Source organism: Pistacia vera, unplaced genomic scaffold (genome assembly GCF_008641045.1).
Source record: "Pistacia vera cultivar Batoury unplaced genomic scaffold, PisVer_v2 Contig460, whole genome shotgun sequence".
In the NCBI taxonomy this organism is placed as follows: Eukaryota; Viridiplantae; Streptophyta; class Magnoliopsida; order Sapindales; family Anacardiaceae; genus Pistacia; species Pistacia vera.
Window position 1 is genome coordinate 936,880 of NW_022196291.1, and position 16,588 is coordinate 953,467.

At 35.3% G+C, this 16,588-nt stretch overlaps 3 protein-coding genes across 5 annotated transcripts; 2 read left to right on the plus strand and 1 right to left on the minus strand.

Moving 5' to 3' along the window:
* Positions 1–1,213: 1,213 nt before the first annotated feature.
* On the minus strand, positions 1,214–3,878 carry LOC116145238 (syntaxin-51-like). Its single transcript, XM_031430670.1, has 6 exons — positions 3,679–3,878; positions 2,927–3,148; positions 2,007–2,212; positions 1,810–1,910; positions 1,672–1,716; positions 1,214–1,583 (listed from the first exon to the last, which is right to left on the minus strand). The coding sequence occupies exons 2-6, from the start codon at positions 3,142–3,144 to the stop codon at positions 1,473–1,475; spliced, it is 681 nt and encodes a 226-aa protein (XP_031286530.1). The 5' UTR covers positions 3,145–3,148; positions 3,679–3,878; the 3' UTR covers positions 1,214–1,472.
* Positions 3,879–7,289: 3,411 nt separating this feature from the next.
* LOC116145231 (serine/threonine-protein phosphatase PP-X isozyme 2) lies at positions 7,290–12,200 on the plus strand. Its single transcript, XM_031430661.1, has 8 exons — positions 7,290–7,593; positions 8,901–9,053; positions 9,883–9,945; positions 10,018–10,103; positions 10,691–10,766; positions 10,843–11,111; positions 11,187–11,265; positions 11,715–12,200. The coding sequence occupies exons 1-8, from the start codon at positions 7,453–7,455 to the stop codon at positions 11,763–11,765; spliced, it is 918 nt and encodes a 305-aa protein (XP_031286521.1). The 5' UTR covers positions 7,290–7,452; the 3' UTR covers positions 11,766–12,200.
* Positions 12,201–14,167: 1,967 nt separating this feature from the next.
* On the plus strand, positions 14,168–16,536 carry LOC116145242 (putative BPI/LBP family protein At1g04970). Of its 3 annotated transcripts, none has more exons than XM_031430679.1 (6): positions 14,168–14,804; positions 14,990–15,129; positions 15,203–15,569; positions 15,656–15,904; positions 15,994–16,119; positions 16,236–16,536. In XM_031430679.1, the coding sequence occupies exons 1-6, from the start codon at positions 14,376–14,378 to the stop codon at positions 16,437–16,439; spliced, it is 1,515 nt and encodes a 504-aa protein (XP_031286539.1). In that variant the 5' UTR covers positions 14,168–14,375; the 3' UTR covers positions 16,440–16,536. The 3 variants fall into 3 exon arrangements, with proteins under 3 accessions (XP_031286539.1, XP_031286541.1, XP_031286540.1); XM_031430681.1 differs by having other exon boundaries at positions 16,367–16,536; XM_031430680.1 differs by having other exon boundaries at positions 15,218–15,569.
* The last annotated feature ends 52 nt before the right edge of the window (positions 16,537–16,588 follow it).

Consider the following 16,588-nt stretch of genomic DNA (forward strand, 5'->3'; position numbering starts at 1 on the left):
AGTAAATTAAATTCCCAATCNTTGATCTCGGGTGTCAAAACTGTACAGGCATGAGATATGTAAATAGCTGTGTTCAATGTCAATGCGTTTGCCGGGATCCTATGAACTTCTGGTTACATTGTCTGATCTTTAGTTGAATTTAAGTCCATTTGACAACTTGACAGGTATACAAAAGATAACTGTATTCCATATTCAGAAGAACATGAATGTTCAATTTCAATTTTCAAGCAAGTAGTTGGTTGTTGATGCCATGACCAAGAGTTTCAAGGTCTAATTTCTGTGTACTCTTTTAGTCCTTGATGAAAAGTCCTTGTATTCCTCAAAGTCACATTCTTGATGGTAACCTCTAGTATATAAGAGGCAACAAAACGGAGTACTAGATTAGGCAGACTCTAATGTGGGTGTAGATAGCTTGGATACTTAAAAAAGAAATTGATTACTATGCTTTTATACGTTCTAATTATCAAAGATTGCCAATTTTGTCCTGAAATTTCCCTGGGAAACTTTTGAAGAGAGATCCAAGGATCTTTTAGTAAAGAGCTACTGTTGTACTTCGATTAAGTGCCAGTAAGAATTCCATCTCCAGTTAATGGTCAAGTATGGTGAAACTAATGTCCATTAGTTGACCGTAAAACTGTCGGATTGTGGAATTGACATCCGTTGATTGACTTTGAAACTGACTCTGTAATTGACGGTTGGAATAACATCAGTCAGTTGATGGTTGAACTAACATCCACTGTTACGGCTGTTTGGTGGTCTCAGAAACTTCAGTATGTTGAAGAAAACGTTTACGGTTGCAAGGTAACGTCCATTAGTAAACAGAAACGGTAACTCCCATTGTTGATCGACAGGTAACTTGTCGGAACATCACTGCATATGATATAACGGTAATGTTACCAGAGACGTATACGGTGGGTACGTAACTTTACATGTGCTAATGATGATGCCGAAAATGTAATGAAGTGAAGGAAAGACAGAAAACATTAACACGTAGGAGAATCAGGAAGAGAGATTCATTTCATTTGTAAAACCAATTATGTTCATAAATTGAATAAAATTGGCTTTAAAGTTTTAACATTATATTATTGTTTGATCTTTGACAAAACGGTGAAGTGGTTATGCAGTGAAGACAATAGTTCTGATATTTAATTAAATAGCAATATGACGACAATTATTATAAAATTTGAGGGAAAAAAGACCTTGAAAGTAATAATACAGTAAATTAAATTCCCAATCATTTATCATTACTCATCTAGATAGTGAGAACGAAAAAGCAGTAATTTACACAGTTGTTGAATGCCTCAACATTTCGACTTGGCTCACCAAGTACCAAAGAAAGCCATTAATTAACATCAAGCAAAAAAGGGTTCAAACAAACAATAAGTAAAAGCCAGCACACCAGGCCACACACAGCAGAAGGGGGAGATACTTCTGTTTGTTATTTTTCAGCATTACAAGTATTTGATCAAGAGTTATATGACGAAAACCAGAATAACGATCCCGACTACTGCTAAAAGCATGCCAATACAAGAGCAACCACCCTTCGTCTTCTTATTCAAAATTGCAAGGTTCTTCTGCACTCGCTGTTTCAGAACAAACAAAAACGGTGTGACTAAATTCCAGTAGAATAGGGTATCTATCAGAGAAAAAGTAGAGCTAAAAGAATATTACCCGTAAGCGAGAGTCTGTAACATCCACATGTTGGTCCAAGTCATCCTGCACAGAGGGATAGCAAGGAAATATAAGACTTATGAAGTAGCACAACTCATTCAAATTAGTATAATATCAGAAGATAAGATTAAATCATACAATAAGTCTAGCGTGTAGGTCAAGTTCTTCGTTGACTGCCAATGCAATATGTTTTGTACTAATTACAGTCTCCTCCAGTTTCTCAAGCCCCTCGTCTTGCTCTGCATCATAAAAAGTCTCACATAAAAAGTGCACAAGAAAGAACCTACACAATATAACAAGTCAAGAGTCGTAATTGGAAATTGGGAGTAGCTTGCCTTTCATGACTTGACGTTGAAGACCAACTAGGCCATGGTTGTCCAAGCCAGTTGTTCTGCTCATGGGATCAGCTTGCTTAATTTCTGGCCCAAGCAAGCTGTCCCTATTGGCGAAGTTTGACATGTTCAGTGTGGAAGCCATCTGGGTCACTTTTGATCTCAAATTAGTAAGCATGTCCTTGCGACGATTCATCTCTTTCTCCGATCTGTGTATTCACAACCAATAGCATCAGGAAGATTCAGAAAACTACAACCACCTAACTCACTTCTACATCATAAAGAATTGTAACACAGCCATCCAGTTCAATCAACAGAAAATTAATGCGGTGAATGTGGGAAAGCCAATTTAAAAATTTGTCAAGAAACAATCTAGGGTTCTACAAAATGTAGATACCATGCAACAAAACTGAAGGGGAACTACTAAAAGCTGCCTGCATAACCCATGCTTTGCCGTCCCCTCTCCCCTTTTTCCCCTTTTCTCCATTTACCATTAAATTGAAACCACAATTTGTCGCAAACATGTAGATAAAGGACAGGAACCAGTCAGCTTTCAAAACCTATGTTTTCAGATAGAGATGAACTTTCTTTCTTTCCAGACAAAATTGTAGATAGAGAAAGATGAATTGAACTTCACCCACAATAGGGGGTTTTCTTAAGCATATAAGCAGTAAGCAGATGAGGCTCCTGCAAATATATGTACAATATAAATACTTGTTACTTCTTCACCAACATCTCATCAGAGAACTCCAGCACAATACTTTGCAATACAAAGACATGTTACTTCCCATAAACATGTGCATAGACAAACAAAAATGCAAATCGTTTTGAAAAATCACAGGCAAAAGAACCAAACATTAACAAACTAAATCAAATTTCTCCATCGATTTTGCATAAAGATGCAACTGAATTATTAAACTTACATGGGCTGCTTCCCAGGAAGCTTTGACAAAAGAGACTGTAAGCTATCAAGCCTCGTCCCCAATATTGTAATCTTCCTCCGTATACCAGACACATGACGCTGAGCTTCAGGCCCTGATGCTGGTAAAGAACTCCGTTCTGACATCATGCCATTGATATCATCAGCAAGTTTTATCGCTTCATTATATTCCTTCACCCATGAGTCCGACGAAGATGCCATTGAACTAGAACAATAAATTAGATTAATCACCAACTGACCTTAAATAATGACTTGCACACAACAAGTAATAACAAAATTACAATCGATTAAACTTGGGAATCCATTCAATGATGAACAGGGTGAAGTTAAAACCCATAAAAACACCAAAAAATTGAAGCTTCCACTATACTTCTAAATTCTAAGATCAAATTTTGTAACATTACTATAATAAAAAACTTACCCAATTCTCAGCTTTACTTTTTCTCGCAAAAAATCATAATCAAATCAACAAACTTGCTCAGCACCACAAATTTCCCCTTTAATAAAAACAAAATCACATTGATCTAAAAAATTCCCATAATTCAACCTATATTGACCCCAAAACAAACAAAGCGAAATTCTATACAATCGAAAATCAGATTTTGATCAATCAAAACCTCAAAAAATCAATTAATTTCACAATTCCCAAGTGATAATCAGAACAACGATCACAACCCAAAACCCTAAAGCAAACAAATCATCATCCAGTTATGACACGTGATTGAAATCACACACCTCTGTTAAGTTAATGACGAATTGATTGCCTGATCCTCGTCCGAATTCTGGTTTCTGATTTATGAGAGAGGGGGATTGACTCGGGAGATATATTTAGGCAAGAGTGAAAACCGATGCCTTATTAATGAGCTAAGCGACAGGGCCAATGCTTCAAGAAGGCAGTCTTTGTCCGGCTCCGTCGTCGTTTACGTGACGCGAATTTTATAATTAAAAGATAAAAACTCCAATAATTTCTTAAATAATTTTACATGGGCATGAAGTATAATCACATAATATTTAACAACTCACGTCTTCCAAATTGTATTATAATAATTAAAAGGTATGTATAAATAATGAATAATACTACACATACATCATCCTCATACAACATTTCTCATACAACATTATGTGGCAAGATGTGATTGGATGAAAGTTTAATTTTAACTTTAAATTAGCCAATCATATTTTGTCACATAATGTTGTATGAAAATGATGTATATGTAATATTATTCATAAATAATACTGACAAATTAGAGGGATATAAATTTTTATATCTGTTGAGTTGTTATCCCACTTACAACCTTAAGTTAGTAATTGATAATTCAAACATTATAATAATTCAATAGATTTTTCCATGAAACTTAGCTTAATTTTTTTTCATTTTTTTATTTAGTTGAATGTGGATATATTTTTTATACAACTGAAGTGTTCGTATCAATTTACGCACACTTCGATTAATCTTTAAAGAGCTATATATATATATATATTGAGCTGGTTTTTGAATGTAAGTTTTACAAAATTCGTTTATCACGGTAGGTTCTAACTTTTGAGATTATTATATAGAGTTAACAACTGTTTCTCACCCAAATAATGGTTTAATGACACATTTCCACTCATAGACTTTTAAAATATCATTTTATTATCCAAATTTATATTTCAATAATGAATAGAGAGCAAACGCAGTTTAGGCTGTTACAGTTTTTTAAGAAGGAGGGCCGATGAGTCTTTTGGTGATAGAATGTTAGATAATAGTGGTTGGAATTGATTGGAATTTGACTTAAGAGGGTGGTTGCGTAAACCCTAATCACTCGATTACCGACGATTAATGAGGTCGGTAGGAGTAGGGTTTGAGGGGTTTTGGTGAGTGATGATATGAGAAGAAAATGATGGTGGTGTGGAGTTGTAATAATGACTGAATTGTTAAACGAAATATACATTTGAGTAATAAAGTGATATCTTAGAAGTTTGTAGGTGGAAAAATGTCATTAAACCATTATTTAAGAGGGAAAGATAGTTTACTCTTTTATGTATAGTGGCAAGTTCTAAAAATTTAAATGGTGTGGTGGACTTTTGCCACCAATTTGAGATTTACTTTCTCTAGAGTTTGCCTTTCTGTAGTGGGAAGTCCTAAATTGCATGTGCCTTTTTATGGGGTCGTAAGTGTTAAACTTATCAAGATTAGAGCTTGTCTTTAATAGTGATAAAATTATAGGGTGTCTCATACGTAGTGATATATTATAAACTCAAATAATGTGTGGTTCGTTTATGCAAATATTAATTATTAATTAGGGAGAACGACTTACACATACCCAAGGTTTGTCGTAACGATAAGTTGGTACCCAAAAGGTTTTGAAATGACAAATAAGTACTTTCCGTCATGTTTTGTTAGTGATTTCTGTTTATTACTGTTTATTAATAGTAAAAAGACTAAAATGCCCTTAAAAGTTTGAATTTTAGTTTTTTATAAATTTAAAAATTTCTAAAAAACCCCCTAAGTTTACAAATTTAACCAAATACCCCAATATTTAAAAATTTTGTAAAATAACAAAAACACCCCCATCACCTGCAATGCCAGATTCCGGCCACCACCGCCGGAATCTGGCCGAAAAATTGCGTTACGACACAGACCCGTCGGATCAGTGTCGTAACGCGTCGATCTAGCATTTTCTGGCCAGATCCGTGACTGATCTGGCCGGAAAAGGCCAGATCTACGGCTAGATCTGGCTGTCGACGCCGCAAAACTCCATCTGCGGCGTCGACGGCAAGATCTGGCCTTTTCTGGCCAGATTAGCCACGGATCTGGCCGGAAAAGGCCAGATCTGGCTGCTGCTTCGACGGCCAGATCTTGCCTTTTCCGGCCAGATCCGTGGCGGATCTGACCGGAAAAGGCAAGATCGGCACGTTACGACACAGATCCGACGGATCTGTGTCGTAATGCAGTTTTCCGGCTAGATTCCGGCGATGGTGGCGGGAATCTAGCATTGGGGTGGTGGGGGTGTTTTTGTCATTTAACAAACTTTTTATATATGGGGGTGTTATTAAATTAGCAAACCTAGGGGGTTTTTTAGAAATTTTTAAATTTATAAAAAACTAAAATTGAAACTTTGAAGAGCATTTTAGTCTTTTTACTATTAATAAACAAAAATCACTAACAGAACATGACGGAAGGTACCTATTTGTCATTTTAAAATTTTTTGGATACCAACTTGTCATTACAGTAAACCTTGGGTATGCACAAGTCGTTCGGCCTATTAATTATACTTAAGTGATGATGCAAAAGGCCAAATGATCTCACTCATTATTTTAAATAAAATAAAAAAATATATATTTTATTTGTTTTAGATACTTGTTATGAGGAGATTGATTATTGTCACTAGCATTAGTACTGACTTCTCTTAACAAGACAGAAAAGAAAGATCCTTTAAAAAGGGTAAAATTATCATATCGATATTTTGATTATTATTTATATTTATATTTAATTTAATTTAAAATAATAATTTTGAAGAAAAAAATCGATGAATTTATTATTAATTAAAAATTATTATGAAGAAAAATATTAATACTTGTAATCATAAAATTAATTACTGTTGTGAGTGCCAGCAAACCCTGAACTAGTCTAAAAAAGAAAAAATATATTTCGCTTTATAAAAAGAAAAAGTGTTTATTTTAGATAAACTTGGGGAATTATTTAAAGTATAGCCAAAATTTTTGAAAATCATTAAAAAAAAAAAAATCTCCCTATAATTATTAATTAATCTCTTTAAATCATTTAATATCCTCTTGTATCGAGTTTTTTTTTTAATAATTATAAAGAGGTTATTAACAATTTTCAAAAACTTTTTTTTTTTAATGATTGGGTGTCTAGACCGGTTTACGCGCACCTCAAATAATCTTTTAGGACCTTAAAATTATCAGTCGGGTTAGAGCTCCAGTATAGTGGCTATCCCTATTAACAACCAAGGAGGGACTTGAATTCAGGATTTCTTGGGTCTATACCTTCGAATTATCAGTCGGGTTAGAGCTCCAGTATAGTGGTTACCCCTATTAGCAACCAAGGAGGGACTTGAATTCAAGATTTCTTGAGTAATACACCCAAGACTCCCTATTGAATCATTCAACCATTTGAGCTCCAATGCACACAAATTTTCAAAAAATTTGTGTGCATGTAAGATGAAATGATCCGCAAGGGGTGTATAAAATAAACCCAAAAATAAAAAAGATGAAAAAATTTGGGAGCTTATAAGGAAGATAAAAACATGAAACGCCAATAGGAAATAAGTAAAAAGTGTGGGGGTGAACTGGAAATAAAATCGATGAAACTAGAGGGACAAACTGAACAAAACCCAAACCCAAAGCAGCCGGTATAATAATCTACACACAAACGCGATACCCACTACCCAGTAGTGGTAAAGAGAGGTTGTAGATGCAGAGATTCACACTTCATAGAGAGGGAGAAAGCGCTAAAAAATCGGCCGAGTATTTTTTGAGCTAAAGAAGCAGAAGCAGAAGCCAGAGATGTCGGATTTAGATAGGCAAATAGAGCAGCTAAAGAAATGCGAGCCCTTGAAAGAGTCGGAGGTCAAGGCTCTTTGTCTCAAAGCCATGGAGATTCTCGTTGAAGAGAGCAACGTTCAACGTGTTGATGCCCCTGTCACTGTAATTACTTTATTTATTTATTTATTTTATTCTTTTTATTATTCGGTTTTTGGTTGGTTGTGATTTAACGGGGATAAAGTAGGGATTGCTAGTTGCATATTAACAAAAATGCTTTATACACGGTACTGTTACCGTGACGGTAGTGTAGTTGTAGTACTTTGATTTGGTCATGAATCAATTTTTGCCTTGTGGGTTGGTTTTATTTATTTATTTATGCAAATATGTGTTCTGGACTCTTCACTCTGTAAAAGAGGTAAAAGAGAATATAGTAGAAATAAGATTTTCATGTGTTGCCGTGTGTTTATTTATGAAAGAAGATTGGTGTAAATTTGGATTTTGAGGTTATTGAAAGTCACTCGTTGTTAGTAGGAATGTAGTGGGATGATTTGATTTGGTTTTATTGGCATGAATTAAGTCAGAGATGGGTTTAAAATGTATTTGGTTCCTCAGTTTCAAGTATATGGTGAAGAATGGTAAATTTAAAAGCTAGGGAAGTGAGGAAACCAGCTCTTGTGGTAATTTTACATTGCTGTGATTTAGTTTCCATCTTTGGGGTTGCTGTACGATCTCATGTTTATGAACATAGAGCTAGGGAACTGGGTCTAGTGTGAGTTTGAGACATTCTGGCTGAGTTGTGGATTTACGACGTATATAGTTCATGAAAAACATGAAGTGTACTTGGCAGTTTTAGATAGGAATTTGATTGGTGTATAGTGGGTGTTATGGTTGGCCATTTACATATTTGGTTGGATTTATTGCCAATTGTTAAGGTGGTTGATATCAACTCAAACCCCTGTCAAGCTGATGATATGGGCCGTATGACAATTTAAGCAATGGCTTAAAAGCTATGGATTTAGTTTGAGACATAAAAATTTGGTTCAATTCTTGGCTACTTAGAAACTTTTGCCGAATCACAATTCTCATAGTTCTAGATTTTGGGGTTAATACTTAATACCTTGTTTAATGGGCCATTTTTAGGGTTCTGTGGAAAAGAATAAATGTTCCTGTCATTTCTACTTCAAAATATATTCTGTCAGATTGAGGTGCCAATATAACTGTATGCTAGAAAGTTTGCTATTTTGGAAAATGATTGGTGACGTTTCTAAAATCCTGTAGACTTGGTAAATATGGCTCCTGGGAAGGCCATTACTTACTTTCTAAATACTTGAAATTGACAGTATGGGATTTTTTATTTTTTATTTTTTTGAGTTTTGAATATTTGTTTAAATACTGATTCTCTAAAATTTTTAGTGTTATCTTAATTGTAATTCTGGTTGACCGAAATTAGTTGGCTGTTTTTTACACAGATATGTGGTGACATTCATGGACAGTTCTATGACATGAAAGAGCTTTTCAAAGTTGGAGGTGACTGCCCAAAGACCAATTATTTGTTTCTTGGAGATTTTGTTGACAGAGGGTTTTACTCTGTCGAGACATTTCTGCTTCTACTTGCCCTAAAGGTAGTGATAGTACATAATTATGTGTTGAAATTTTTTGACTTTTTTCTCCTATGAACTGGACCTGGTTCACTTTTGAGGTGTATGGATTTGCAATTTAATCTTATCTAATCTTCTAGAAGGGTCTTAATGTTGAATATCTTTCCAATAACTTAGGAATTTACATTTCCTTTTTTAAGTTTTCATGCAAATGGCAGGTCTTTGCTTTTAAGTCATGGCTTTGGAAAGGTTATTTTGTTTCTTTTAATTGCTGTTTATGCCGAGACTTCTGTGGGAGTACCAAATTACATTCATTTAAATGAATTTTACATTATAAGTTGAGGTTCTGTGGTAATGGTGGCAAACATTTAGAGCTGTTTCTAAAGGCTCTCTCTTATTTGGTGTTCTGGTTTTGCAAAGATGTATGCAAAATACTAGAATATTAGGGTTCATGTTGTTTGCAAAATTAGTTCATGGGCTTTAATCAATTTTAGTCCCAAGAAAATTATTTCCAAATTGTAAGGATTCACCTATGTTATTATAAATTATGAATTTTAATGAAACCCCCAAAATCAAAATTTTTAAGTACCCAGTGTATATCCTCTAACAATCTGTGCCAACCTAATCAAGTATTGTCCTTTTTGAGATGCTAAAGTGCTATATAGCTATCATTATCAACCTCTTCTATATCAAAATTTATAATTCATTACCCTTTCAGGGTTGTTCAGCATTACTCCATTTTAATTGGAAAATTGAAAGCATCAATTAATTATGGTGCATTCAGTGCTCTGATTATTTATTTTTGTTATTTTAGTTTCTTAAAAATTTCAGCTAATGATGTGGTTCCTATCAGGTGAGATATCCAGATCGGATAACACTCATTAGAGGGAACCATGAAAGTCGTCAGATCACACAGGTTAAGCCTCTTATTTGATATTTTCATTTCGCTGCTTATGAGTATTGATTGGTTTTTCTTTTTCTAAAACAGGTATATGGGTTCTATGATGAGTGCCTACGTAAATATGGTTCTGTGAATGTCTGGAGATATTGCACTGATATTTTTGACTACTTAAGGTTTGTGAATTTCTATTGGAGAAAACCCGGAAAGAAACACTTATTTGTTGGAATTTGGGATGTAAGAGAGTTTTAATAAATATGGTTGGAGATTTGGTTGCACAGGTGGGGGTTGCTTTTAAATTGTCTATGGTTAAATAATTTGATATTTCTCACAATTGGATGGTTGTAATTTCGTAGACCAATTTAATGATTTTTGGGTATCCTGGAAAACTTTACCATTATGTTATTGCGATGTTGATTACCTGGTGTCCTCTTCTGTATGTGGAGCTTGTGTTTATGCCCATTCTTATTTTAAATTCAAGGTGTTGACCAAGAACCCGGAGGACTAAGTTTTGCATTAAAAGCTTTTTTCTTTATTTCTGAATACCATCTTTCTATGTTAATAGTGCCCTAAATTCTACTATTGAAGTAATTATACAATGACTAAGTTATTATTTTGCCTCTTCACTAAATTTTCATAATGATAATGCTCAAGTGGCCATTTTGAGTCATTTTTCCTTTATAGTGTCACCAATATCAATCTTATTTTTTGCTTTCTGTTTTTATTTATTTTTGGCTTCTGAATTTTGATTATTTTTTTGCAGTCTGTCAGCTCTCATAGAGAATAAAATTTTTAGTGTTCATGGTGGTCTCTCTCCTGCCATATCAACGCTGGATCAGGTAAAAGAAGCCATCTACCAGCTATTAGAAATCTCTCTGGAGCTTTATTTTGCTGCTGACATGATCTGTTTTACAGATTCGAATGATTGATCGAAAACAAGAAGTACCTCATGATGGTGCAATGTGTGATCTCCTGTGGTCAGATCCTGAAGATATTGTGGATACTTGGGGTTTGAGTCCTCGTGGTGCTGGTTTCCTATTTGGTGGCAGTGTTGTTACTTCTTTCAACCATTCAAACAACATTGACTATATATGTCGGGCTCATCAGTTGGTAATGGAGGGATATAAATGGATGTTCAACAACCAGATAGTGACAGTCTGGTCTGCTCCAAATTACTGTTATAGGTAAAGAATTGGCATTTTGAAAAAATTCATTCCTTTTCCTCAGGAGTAAAAATGATATCATTGGATGTGTCACAGATGTGGCAACGTAGCTGCAATTCTTGAGCTGGATGAAAATCTCAACAAGCAGTTTCGTGTATTTGATGCTGCACCACAGGTTTGTGTATTTATCCTCTTTCAATTGACTGCCAGAGACAATTATCTCTTTTAGCCAATATTTTGCTTATATTCTCCTCCGATGAGGTGCTATACATTCATTGAGTGAAAAATGTGCTGGTTATTACCAATTAACTCTTCATGAAAACACTAGTTGTGAAATACCAGTTGCTATTTTGGTTTTAATTGGACAACATTGGTCCATCCTTGTCTGGTCCACATTAATTGATCACTATTTGCCCAAACCTGTGAAGCTTTTACTCATAGGAAGCTATGACATATGGCAGTTTGCATGGCTGACTTGAGAAGTGTTGTTATATTCCACAATACATTTCTCTTTTCCCAAGCACTTTTTTCTTTCCTATTCTTTATTCTTTTGGCCTTGCTAGGGTGGTACTGCTTAAATTGATTACACTGTAAGCTGGATTTAAATCTTCAAACGAAATGCAGGAATCTAGAGGGGCTCCTGCCAAAAAGCCTGCACCAGATTACTTTCTATGAAGGTTGAAGTTTCTTTTTAAATCTGTTGTAACACAATATCCCTTTGCTGGAGAACAAGATTTGCTGCCACATGGTAAGGATCTCGTCATACAAAAAGAATCGGTGGTAAGCTATCAATGCATCAGCTCTCGAAATGACCAGCAAGAATTGTACTTTCCTATTTTTGATCGGTTTGGATTGTCGAGTTTGCCTGTGTTACCATTCGTTGATGTTTGCATGTAGTAGTAGTGTGTAGTATGTAAGTTAATCACAAAATACAGAACACTATACATGTTCTCCAGAACAGAATGAGAGAGCAAGCGAGGGATTTTACCGGAGGAAGCTTTGCTTTCAACTATATGGGAAGTATGAATACGATTGGATTTGGGTTTGGGAAACTGGAGATGGAAATTATTAAACCATGATTCTTACAAAAGTTTTGGCTTCTCTTTTTCACATTCTTTGTTGCATCTGAAACTCTTTGCATGTCAGCACTTCTGTATCACAATATTCTCTCTGGCGTCTTTCTTTTTCAATGGCTTGAACTGAAATATGAGCAGCTGCCCAATTTACAAGAACCCAGCAAACTTCCACTTAAAAATAAGGTTGTTTATATCATGAAGCTTGGCCATTTCTTGAAACAATTGCAGCCCAATGACACCAATAACAACTGAAATGTTGAAACTTCAAAAGATCTAATTTGCTTACTTAGTAAATTCGCAAATTATATGCTTAGCCGTATAATTTTGTATCATTTGCGAATTTTCGTATTTTATCAGCATATCTATATTTTTTGTAAACTATGTCTCAGACGTTTTATTCGTGAATTATTTGTATTATTGCGTATTTTATTAGTACTATTGGCAAATTATTTATATGATTGTCATATTTTATCGGTATATCCGTATTATTCGTGAATTGAATACTTTGCATTTGAAATTTATATTGATTTTAACTAGGTGGTCCATGAAAAGTGCTAAAACTAGAATCGATATTGTCGTATTTTTCAAAACGTATTATTGACAATTTGTCGTATTAAACCTGTATATACCTAGGACTGTAAACGAGTCCAGTCGAGTTGAGTTTTCGACTTATCGAGCTTGGCTCGTTTACTATAGGGTCGAGCTCAAGTTCGAGCTTGAGCCTTGGAATTGCGACTCAAACTCGAGCTCGATCAAACCAGTAAAGCAAAAACATTATTATAAATGTGATAATCATCCTCTTGAATGTAGCGTGAAATCAATGAACAAACAACTCAAAAGCAAACATAAATTCAAAAGCAGTACAACTCATAAGCATAACAATAAGCATGCGAAATCACTGTGCAAAAATAAATGAACTAGTTAGTCCTTTGGAATACAACGTGAAAGGGATGAAAGAAGAGATGTAAAACTCACCTGTTGCAAAAACACTAGATGAAGCCTGTCAGTTTCATGGTGGTGCGATTTTGCGATTTGGGGGTTTACGCTTCAGTTGATTTGGGGGATAAGAGTTAGCAAACCTAGTTTCAAGGTTTGAGGGATGAAATTGCGGTTTGTGTGACTGTTTTTACGATTGGCGAGATCGGCGACGGCGATGGAGACGATTGATTTCACGGCGAGGCCACTGGTTCCAAGTTTAGGGTTCTTCTTTGGGTTTGCGATTTGGGAATTGGGGGAAATGAAATTGATTTGGGGTAAAATTTGGTGTTTTACGATTTTGCACTTTGGGGGGGTAAGTGTCAGTTTTTAAAATTTTTTCACTGCTATATAACAGTTAAGTACCTCATGGTTTATAAAACCCACCAAAGCACCCTGCATACGCCAACCAGCCTAGGCTCATGAGCCCACGAGCCGAGCTCCCCCATGTTTGAACTTGACTTGGTTAATAAACTGAGTTCGAGCCGAGTTGACTCGATAATTGTCGAGTCGAGCTCCAGACGAGCTTCAAACGAGTCAAGTCGAGCCGGCTCGTGAGCCGCTCGACTAGTCTGATAGTCCTATATATACCTGTATCATATTTTTTTCGTATTCAAATTTTTACAAATATATTTTACATTGTTTGTCATATCATACCGACAAAATTCTCATACCCTTGTTTTGGCATAACTATATTTACTAAGAGTGATGCTATGGGTACTAACGGATGGGTACTAATCTGTGTACTAACTAAAGCATAGTACCCGTACTATACGTATAGTATCCGTACTATGCTTTAATTAGTACACAGATTAGTACCCATTCATTAGTACTCAAAGTATTATTCATTTACTAACTGGGCTAATTTGTGGGTCCATTTGTAGGCGAAAGTCCATCTTGTGGGGGTGCGAAATGCGAATCTTGCTTTAGACGCTTGTCTTTAAGAGATCAAGAACCACACGCATCCACAAGATGACACTATAAATAGTAACTGATAATGTTCTTCCAACTATAAACTCAAATAATGAAGAAACCTCCAAATAACATTAACCAACCAAATTTTTGTTCATAAACCGATTATAATAACAAGCTGTTGCTTTCAAAGTTTTATGATCAGGATTAGATCGGGAAGAAAGAGTTTTCACTTAAGAATTCTCCTCAGAGAAGCCCCATGTTTGAAGCTACTTATTTTTGACCAACTTCTCTTGTCAGTTCATTCAAGGCCTATGCTGAGATGGGTTGGTTCTCAAAGTTCTCGTCACCTGCAATTTTATTCATTTTCTTATCAATTCTGTTGGTTCCTACAAGAACCCATCTTCAATCCAGTGAAGAAGGATACATCTCAGTAGTAATATCCAATAAGGGTCTTGATTTTGTTAAGAGTGTTCTGATAAGCAAGGCTATTTCCTCTATAATTCCACTCAAACTGAAAGATATCGAGAAGTCTAAGAAAATCCCAGTAGTTGGGAAAGTTCAAATGGTTCTATCCAATATCACAATTTACAATGTTAATATTGATACTTCATATGCTAAAATTGGAGATACAGGTGTTGTTCTTGTTGCATCAGGTGCTACCGCGAATTTGAGCATGAATTGGAAGTACTCTTATGGTACTTGGTTACTGCCAATTGCTGTTTCTGATAGTGGGAGTGCCTCTGTTCTGGTATGCAGTTAAGACCTTTTCTCTTTCAACATTTGCTTATGAGAGTTCAAGATTATAAAAGATGAAAGAGTTGATACTGGTTCATTAGATTGACTTTTCTTAGTCCTTTTAAGTAACACAGTCGTGTCAATTAGCGTATTTCTTTAAACATAAACTTTCAACTAACAAAAAGTATCTGCTCAAAGGTTGAAGGTATGGAAGTGGGAGTTACCATAGCTTTGAAGGATCAAGGAGGAATGATTAAGCTTTCTCTCTTAGACTGTGGAAGCTCTGTAAAAGATATCTCTGTAAAATTGGATGGTGGAGCCTCCTGGCTTTATCAAGGGTATGTAATTCTTTTACTCAATATAATAATTTCAGAAGCTTATACAATACTTTGTTTATACCTTAATATTCAGATTCCTATTTTCCAGGGTGGTTGAAGCATTTGGAGGGAAAATAAGGTCTCAAGTTGAAGATGCTATTTCCAAGAAAACCAGAGAAGAGATAACCAAGCTGGATTCCTTATTGCAATCACTCCCAAAAGAAATCCCAGTTAATGATGTTGCAGCATTTAATGTTACTTTTGTCAGCAGTCCTGTGTTGAGAAGTTCTTCAGTTGAACTTGAGATTAATGGTTTATTTTCTGCATCAAGTGACACTGCAGTCCCAAACTATGACCACAAAAGACTACAGGCTTCTATTTACTGTAATACTGCAGCTAAGATGATTGGAATTGCATTTCATGAAAATGTTTTCAGTTCAGCTGCATTAGTGTACTTCAATGTAAGTTTGTACCCTACTAATCTTAGACTACTCAACTATTGTTGGATACTTGTATGAACTAAACTTCTTTTTTGTTTTTGGTTCAGGCAAATTATATGCACTGGATTGTGGACAAAGTACCAGACGAGTCACTTCTGAACACTGCTGGATGGAGATACATTGTTCCGAAACTGTATAAACTGTATCCGAACGACGAAATGAATCTGAATCTATCGGTTACTTCTCCTCCAATCATAAAAATTTCAGAGCATGACATTGATGTCACAGTTTACTTAGATGTGATAATCAATGTTCTGGATTCAAATGAAGTTGTACCAGTTGCATGCATCTCATTGGTAAGCAAACTCAAAACACCTGTAGGCTGTAGCTTTCATGCTCTCCATCTATTTTTCTTAAAACCCCATTTGCATATTTTGTGTTACAGGTAATAAGCACTTCATGTACTCCAAAAATCTTGAGCAATAACCTTATTGGAAGCATCAGATTGATTGATTTTACTGCTGCTTTGAAGTGGAGCAACATTGGAAATCTTCATATGCAACTAGTTCAGGTTAAGTACTGTACCGCCTTGTTCTACATGCTTTGATCAATTCAGAAATTTGATAATCTCACTGGCTTATTGAATTGGCTATGCATCTCACTGGTTTGTGGGTACATATTCTGCAGTCAGTAATGTCCACTCTCCTCAAAACAGTCTTCATGCCATATGTGAACTTACACCTCTTGAGAGGATTTCCTCTGCCGATTGTTCGAGGTTTTTCGATTCGAAATGCTGACATTTTCTACATTGATTCTAGGGTTGTAATCTGCAGTGATGTAGCCTTCACAGAACAAACTGAATTCTATCAGCAACCAATTTACTACAGCTAGAGACTTTGCTACTTTGGGTATGTAAATGTAAAAAGAAGTGAAGTTGTGTCACTATTTTGTAAATAACACTTTAGCATAAGTTTTGGTATTTTTCAAAGAGCCCCTTCCATTTTAAATTAAATTGTGACCTCAATAGAAAAGATAACTTC

Bases quoted from the DNA above. Each gene is read 5' to 3' on its own strand.
- LOC116145238 (XM_031430670.1), bottom strand. From the start codon at position 3,144: ATGGCATCTTCGTCGGACTCATGGGTGAAGGAATATAATGAAGCGATA. The intron at 1,911-2,006 runs GCAAGCTACTCC...TTTATGATGCAG, and splicing joins TCAACGTCAAGTCATGAAAG to AGCAAGACGAGGGGCTTGAG. The intron at 1,717-1,809 runs GTATGATTTAAT...CCCTCTGTGCAG, and splicing joins ACCTACACGCTAGACTTATT to GATGACTTGGACCAACATGT.
- LOC116145231 (XM_031430661.1), top strand. From the start codon at position 7,453: ATGTCGGATTTAGATAGGCAAATAGAGCAGCTAAAGAAATGCGAGCCC. The intron at 10,767-10,842 runs GTAAAAGAAGCC...TCTGTTTTACAG, and splicing joins CCATATCAACGCTGGATCAG to ATTCGAATGATTGATCGAAA. The intron at 11,266-11,714 runs GTTTGTGTATTT...AACGAAATGCAG, and splicing joins TATTTGATGCTGCACCACAG to GAATCTAGAGGGGCTCCTGC.
- LOC116145242 (XM_031430679.1), top strand. From the start codon at position 14,376: ATGGGTTGGTTCTCAAAGTTCTCGTCACCTGCAATTTTATTCATTTTC. The intron at 15,570-15,655 runs GTAAGTTTGTAC...TTTTTGGTTCAG, and splicing joins CTGCATTAGTGTACTTCAAT to GCAAATTATATGCACTGGAT. The intron at 15,905-15,993 runs GTAAGCAAACTC...TTTGTGTTACAG, and splicing joins CAGTTGCATGCATCTCATTG to GTAATAAGCACTTCATGTAC.